Raw genomic sequence first — 7,538 nt, 5'->3', positions numbered from 1 at the left:
CCTAATAATGTTTAGTTTTCATCTCGCTTTTTTCTTGTTATAAGCGTTGCCAACAATCACAAAATGTTCTTTAGTTTTTATAATTTTATAATTTCAATATTTTTCAAACGATATATTTAAGAGTATAAAATTTAAAAGTCCTATTCATTTATTTTCTTAAACTTTGTATCTAATCTAAGTGAGACCAACAAATTGAAACGAAAGGGGTAAAACTTAGTCAACTTGCTCCATTGAATGAATATGAAATTTAAGAAAGAACGAGATTTCTTTATAACTTGTGATAGTGTTAGAGAATTGACATGTTCAAACGAGAAGTTTAAAGTTGAATAAGTATTAAATATTTTAAAATATTACTACTTTTTTAAAGCAAATTAAAAAGAAAAGAATATAATAAAGAGAGTAAATCTACCACCTATCATTTCTTCATAATAGGGAAGGAATAAACTAGAAAAAAAAAATTAAACCAAAGTTTAATTAGTACCTTGTACAAATTACAGTCAACTAAAGATACTGAGGGAACTAATTAATTTGTTTAACCATTTTTTTTATTTTCCTATCAAAATAAAGATACTTAACTAAATTTAAATTTTTGAAGACCAGTTTTGAGGCCTAGTGTTTTCAAATCATGTTGAACTTGTGCTCGAAAATCTGCGTAACTGAAGGGGTTGTACTTTGTGCTTTGAATGATAGTATCTTCAGCTGGGAACACAAAATAACCAATTGATATTCTCTCCTTGTGTTTATTCACCTTCACTCTATGCTTCACACTCATAAATCTATCATCACTCATTGCCTGCAATTTCACCAAAACCCAAACACAACTTAATAAGAGTTCATGTTTTACACGCAGATAGCAGTAACATAGTCAGAATTCTTATTAAATGGTTCAAAATATATGGACAACCAAAAAGGAACAGAGGAAGTATAATTTTTTTTTAATGACCGCGGAGAGTTCGGGCCAATTTTCGCACACCTTTGAGTTATAAGTTTTTTTTTATGACCGTGGTGTCTGGGTCAACTTTCTCGCATTTCAATTAATTTCACGGGATATCTATCACCTTCCACTAACAAAAAGTACCAAATAACTCAAGAATCTCCTAATATTTTTTTATCTCCACTGAATTTTGAGGTACCACTTTATTGACCGCTAATGCTGGGTTATAAGTTACATTTGCTGTCAACCAAAACATGTACTATATGGTCACTAGCTAAAGTAAATTCTGACCCTTAAATCAATAAAAAAAATGACAAGTTAGTGTGGTTGGTAAGACTCTCTTTTCTCAATAATTTTAAGGAAAATATTACTATATGATACCAAACACTCTACTATAGGTTAAATTGTCAGTTCACTAAATTGTACTATAATGAGAAAAGGATTTAATTAATGTTATCATAGTCCGTGAAACTCTCTTTTAAGGGAAATTATATGATAAAAAAAGACTGTATAGTATATGTTAAATTGTCATTCCACTAAATTAATCCATGATGAATAGAATAATTAATGTGATCATGGTTGGTAGGGGTGTACATGACCGGGTTGATTCGGGTTTTTTAAATATTAAATCAAACCATTTTTGTCAGATTTTTAAATTTATAACTCTCACATGGTCTTATTGTCAATAGGATAATATTTTTCGAGATATTTATTAGATTGCTTGCATTTATTTTTTACAATTAGTGTTATCAATTTTTATTTTTATGATTGTAATTATTTTTTAAATTGTAAGTATGATCGATGATGGGAGGAAACTGTAAATCCCTTAATATGGTTAAAATCATGTAACCTCACACTAGGGGGGTGTACATGACCGGGTTGGTTCGGGTTTTTCAAATATCAAATCAAATTGTTTGTGTTGGATTTTTGAATTTATAAACCAAATCAAACCAATAAAACTCGGGTTTTTCAACCTCGGGTTTTTTCGGGTTTTTCGTTTTTTCGAGTTTTTTCCGGTAAAGTATTCATACAAACATATAATTTACTTGTACTTCAAATATTTCTTTAGTCCTACCAAAATACAACTATCTAAGGTGTTTCTTAAGAAAATAACACAAAATATGATATGAGTAATGACACTAACATATCCAATAAAAAAAAAATAATAATAATGTAATCGCGTAAAACAAATATTGCAAATTAACAAGTCATAATGAAATTGATCATAATTTAAAAGTACTAAATCATGCTAAAATAAGTTTTAATAAGTATTAGTTACATGACTAAATATTAAAGGAATTAAAATTAGATTATGTATTTGAATTGTCTAAATCAATGTAAAACCAAAGAATAAATATTCAATATTATTGTCATTCTTAGTGTTGAAATGATTTCTTTTTGCATCAGTATTAATTTGATTTTGATTTAAGCTTTATTATAATTACCAACATCTGTGGACTATAATTTTTATGTAATCATTCAAAATTCTAAGTTTCAAAACTTGAAATAATATATTAAAAGATAAAAACTATGACAAAGTATAAGAAATATTTAAAAATTATATCAAAGTAAATATTTTTATGTATAAAATAAAATGTTAAAATTATATATATAATGTCGGGTTGGTTTTGGTCTCGGGTTGGTTTTTTCAGTTTAAACCAAACCAACCCAAATAAAATTGAGTTTTTTTTTTCAATACCAAACCAAGTCAAACCAACCACTAGTCGGGTTTTTTTTTTTTTTCGACTTACGATTTTGTTCGATTTTTGGTTTGATTTTGTAATGGTTGGTAATACTGAATCTCATCGTATTCTGACTTCTTTAATTTATTAAATTATTAATTTCCGGATGTACTTTATAATAATAATAAAAAAGACTATATAAGTTAAAACGCCAGTCCAATAAATTATACCCTATGAGATGAATTTTTTCATTTTTTTAATACAATATTTTATGATAAAAAAAAAAGTTTGTGCAACATAAAATTATAAAATCCAACCGCTCAACTATATAACCTAGTAACTAATGAAATGAGTCGAGAATTATGAGATCTCATATATCTAAACCTTGATAGAAATAGAGAATTATCCAAAGTTTAGAAATGAAACTATGATTTTTAGTTTATGGGTTTATATATATAACAATCTTTTTTGGTTTACTCGATTCTGAATATATTATTTATACCTATCACATATTTTAAGTTTTTTTTTTTTTTTTTTTTTTTTTTTTTACAAATACAAGGTTAAAGCCTAGATTATCGGGGTCTACCAAACCCCTAGCTAAGGTATTTATTCATACTTATATGCTGGTGGGAAGGTAGCACCCTAGTAGATACCTCATGACTAAGTTGTTCAAACTCTCCAAAATATTGTAGCATTCGTGTCAAATTTTTCAAAAATGCACTACTTTTAAAGAATCGAACACACACCTTATGACCTTTTTAAAGAATCCGAGCAACATAGCCTCAAACACTATACGTTTCTTAATAGAAAGACTAAAATAAAATGCATGACAAATCTAGATTGTAATTAATTAACCAACTCTATTATAATAACGGCATAAACTTCAAATCCTAGACCACCAACACAAAATGATAAAAGAAACTAGTAGGTACGTACCTGCAACATGTCACCAATATTGACAATAAGAGTATTAGGGAGAGGATTGACATCAATCCATTGATGATCTTTGTAAACTTGAAGTCCACCAACATCATCTTGGTGAATTATAGAAAGTACTGAGCTATCTGTGTGTGTGTCAATTCCCCACGTTCTTTCTGGCTCTAGGCATCTTGGGTAACGATATACCCTTAATAAACCAGTCTCTATGGACATATAATTAGACTCAAATGGTCCCAAAATCTTGAATATTTCTGTAGCCAACCTAGAGAGCTCCTTCCCATATTCTTCTAGCAAGCATCTGATAATGTAACAAATACTTTATTTTAATTAATAATTTATGTACTAATAAGTTTTATCAGGTCAAATTCACGATCTCTAACAATAGATAACTATATGGTATATTTTTCACTAATCTTGGTGGACAGAGTTACCTAGTATCTATTGTTAATGGGAAATAGGAAGTGATAGGTATCCGTGAAATTAGTTGACGAGCGTGAAAATAAAACTACTCCTACTATTTTTTCCAATGAAATTTTCTTCTGAAAAATGTTTAGTGGATATCCCTCAAATATTTTAATTGAACTAGTAAGAAAATAAAAATGTAGTGCTTAACACCCAAAAAATTGGAAGCAATCCAATATTTTGTGAAAATATATTTTTTAAAATGTGTTTTTTCATTAAATTGATTTGATGAAAAAATCATGTTTGTAGTACCCTCACCTCCCTTTTAGTTGTCATATTGCGTTTTTCGAAAGTCAATTTAATTAATTTACAAAATTAAATTAGATTATATTAATTTAATTTTTCAAACTAAAAAAAATTACATATTTTAAAATTATATGAAAAGTACTATTAATATTCTTATCATTTAATTCAAAAAAAAAATCATATCAAATAAAAAGGGACGAAGTAGCATATAGTTTCCGCCAAAGGTAATAAGAAGAGTAAAAAACAACCTTTTTGTTATTTTATTTTTACAAGATATAAATAAGACAGGGCACTCGTTACCAAGCAATTACACGATATGTTTGTTGTTGCTTGTAACTTTTGAGTAATATATGGAGAGTGGCTCCGTGAAAAATGGCACTAAGGTCTAAGGATAAGGTAAAGGTTTAAATTTAACTCATTTTTAAATATAAAAAATTACTGTATTATTTTGTTACCAGAAATATTAGTGCGAGTATAACTTACAAGTAACTTTGAAAAGGGACAGGCCCACTAGGAAAGACCATCTATATTCTATCATTGAAGAGGAAAATAAGGGAAAGTAGTTATAGATTTAAAAATTATATAAAAATATTATAAGTTATAATACTTAATATTTTAATATATTTTATAAAAATAATTTTAAAAAAAATAAAAATAAGTACGTACATCTTTTACCTATCCAAATGGTACACCCTCTTTGCGTTTGTGACTGCACACTCTATTTTAATTGGCTACCATCAAATATGTGACACAATGTAGGACAAACAAATTTAGAAGAATCATACGCTATTGTTATATTATATACATATATCATCAAGTATGATGAAATCGGGGAGGAGAGAAAAGATCAGCTGTATATCAAAGATAAATCGAACAACAACAAAAATTATAATAAAGTGACATATACCTTTTTATTTTTAATTTGAATTTCTCTAAATACAAAACGGTCTTATCTACCATTTTAATTCAGCATATGACAGTAAAAATAATTTCAGAACTTTGATGATAACTATATGATGGTAAAAATATCTACTTTTTAAGTAGAAAATAACAGGCAGAGCCTCATATAAAATTAAAGCACTAAATACGGAGTAGTCGGCCGAAAAAAAGATGCGTCCAGAAAAAATGGACGTAACACTATAATTAATTAATTCATTCATTTTTGTCCTCTATCAATATTTAAAATTTTGGTCGCGTCCACCACTGTCGTTATCTCAGTCTTTTTCTTCGAAAATTACTGATATCACTTTTTGCGATATTTTTATTGATGGCCCTTGAACTATATCAGAAAACACTTTAATAAAAACAAGGAAAAGGAGGTCGAATGTGAGGGAGGGCTCCCTCACATCACAAGCGGGGGCAAATATAACTTTTTTGCCTATGAATTCATTTGAACCTATATAAATAAATATATATATGAAAAAATATTAATATTTTAATAAATAAGAGTACTATATCAAAATTTATAATTTTATCATTACAATAAAAATTAACGTTATAATTTTTAAAGTTGAACGCATTATGATATTTAAATGCTGAATCCACGTACGGTCACATGTACAACTTATTTGAGACCGAAAATGAAAATTTGGAGAGAAAAAAAGAGCTACTATAAGTTTCATAAACAAGGATAATACGTATAAAAAATCATTTTCAATATTTCAGCTTGTCTTTAGCTAAAATAGCTGCACCATTCTGTTGGCCGAATTCCGTAATTTCATCTTCAATTCTATAAGCAGCATATGTTTTTAAAAAAATCATACCATAGTCCATATGTGTAAATATTAAATCCAGTAATATGAATTATGATCCATAGTTTTAGTACCATCCCAAACTGGGACGGGCCGTCTATTATTAATTTCTTATATTAAATTTTTTATCAAATACTATATATAAATATTTGATTTTGGACTTGATTGTTATTATTTATTCGTAAGAGTCATAAACTTCAAATTCAATTATACGGCCCATCATAATTGAAAAGTCTCACTGATTTAACTAACTGTCAACTAGATCAATAATGCAATATAGTACTCATGCAGGCTTTGATTTTTCTAGAAGTCAAATTTACCCAAAAAGAAAACAAGAAGCAGAAGATGAGAACCTGAAAGTTTCGAGCAATAAATCTTGATAGTGAATATTTGATAATTGAGCTAATGAAACATTGAATCCTTCCATCCATTGTAGGCTCTGGTTATTATTTTCTTGTGCGCCTTTTTTTGGCGCTAGTGCGGCGCCAGAGGGTGATAGAGCAGGGGAGCCCCAAAAATAGGAAATGGGGCTAACAAAATTGCTGCTGCTGGTGCTATTAGCAAAAAAGGCCTTTTTAGTTTCATAGGGCAAAGAAAAGAGTTTTTTAGCATGTTCTTCAATTTGGTTCAATAAAGTAATTGGAATTCCATGGTTCACCAATCGGAATAATCCCCAATCTCTACAAGCTTCACTGATTAAATTTCGATCTTCGTTAACATCTTGATATTTTGTTGTCCTTATCGTTGGAGTTGTGCATTTGAAATAGTCAATAACGGGGATATGAGAGTCTAATAAAAGTGACTCTGTTTCATCAGAGTTGGATTCTTGAATTTGGGGGATGTTTGGTGGTGGTCGAAATAAAGGAGGGTAGGATTCAAAGTAATAAGATTGAGACATATTGTGTTTCTTGTTTAGCCAACTTAATTGCGTAGCATCAAACAGGTATTTTTATAGGCGGATTTTGGAACTTAGGCCATGGTTTTATAGGCGGGGCGGAGTTACTGATACCCTTTGAATTTTAACAAATGGCGTCATATGAAACCGCTAATGAATACTAGCAATATTGACCGTATTAATAAAAAATCGAAAGAAAGTGTTTAAAACATCTCTTAACTAATTTTTAAAACACTTCTTTACCTGTTTCTTATCTAGATTTTTTATTAAGAACTTTATGCTTTTACATGAGATTTAAATAGCAATGTTGTGCGTGTATCATATATAGGAAAATATCTGCGTGAAAATAACATTTTTTATCTTAATGGTTAGTTTTAGGGCAATGGACCAAAATGATTATCTTTTGCTATACTTTAAAGACTATTTTAATAAAGTAATATATACGAAGGATCAAAATACTTCAATCTCTATACATCAAAGACCATTTTGGCCATTTTCTTGCCATTGCTAGGTAGAAAAATGGGTAAATTCTCGACAAAAGTGGACAAGCCTGTCCCATTACATCTACACGTGGACATGGTCCCTAAAAAAAGAATTGTTGTCCTTTTATATAGGACAATTTCCATATA

General features: G+C 28.8%; 1 protein-coding gene across 1 annotated transcript; it reads right to left on the bottom strand.

Annotated features, from left to right (window-relative positions):
• Nucleotides 1-483: 483 nt before the first annotated feature.
• Nucleotides 484-7,046, bottom strand: LOC102591012 (gibberellin 2-beta-dioxygenase 8). The gene is made up of 3 exons (XM_006350781.2): nt 6,368-7,046; nt 3,553-3,853; nt 484-793 (listed from the first exon to the last, which is right to left on the bottom strand). The coding sequence occupies exons 1-3, from the start codon at nt 6,910-6,912 to the stop codon at nt 572-574; spliced, it is 1,068 nt and encodes a 355-aa protein (XP_006350843.1). The 5' UTR covers nt 6,913-7,046; the 3' UTR covers nt 484-571.
• Nucleotides 7,047-7,538: the final 492 nt, after the last annotated feature.

This window comes from Solanum tuberosum, unplaced genomic scaffold (assembly GCF_000226075.1).
Source record: "Solanum tuberosum cultivar DM 1-3 516 R44 unplaced genomic scaffold, SolTub_3.0 scf00128, whole genome shotgun sequence".
Lineage (NCBI taxonomy): Eukaryota > Viridiplantae > Streptophyta > Magnoliopsida > Solanales > Solanaceae > Solanum > Solanum tuberosum.
This window is presented reverse-complemented; position numbering and strand designations above follow the sequence as displayed.

Bases quoted from the DNA above. Each gene is read 5' to 3' on its own strand.
- LOC102591012 (XM_006350781.2), bottom strand. From the start codon at position 6,912: ATGTCTCAATCTTATTACTTTGAATCCTACCCTCCTTTATTTCGACCA. The intron at 3,854-6,367 runs GTTCTCATCTTC...TTACATTATCAG, and splicing joins TTATTGCTCGAAACTTTCAG to ATGCTTGCTAGAAGAATATG. The intron at 794-3,552 runs GTACGTACCTAC...GTGAAATTGCAG, and splicing joins ATATTGGTGACATGTTGCAG to GCAATGAGTGATGATAGATT.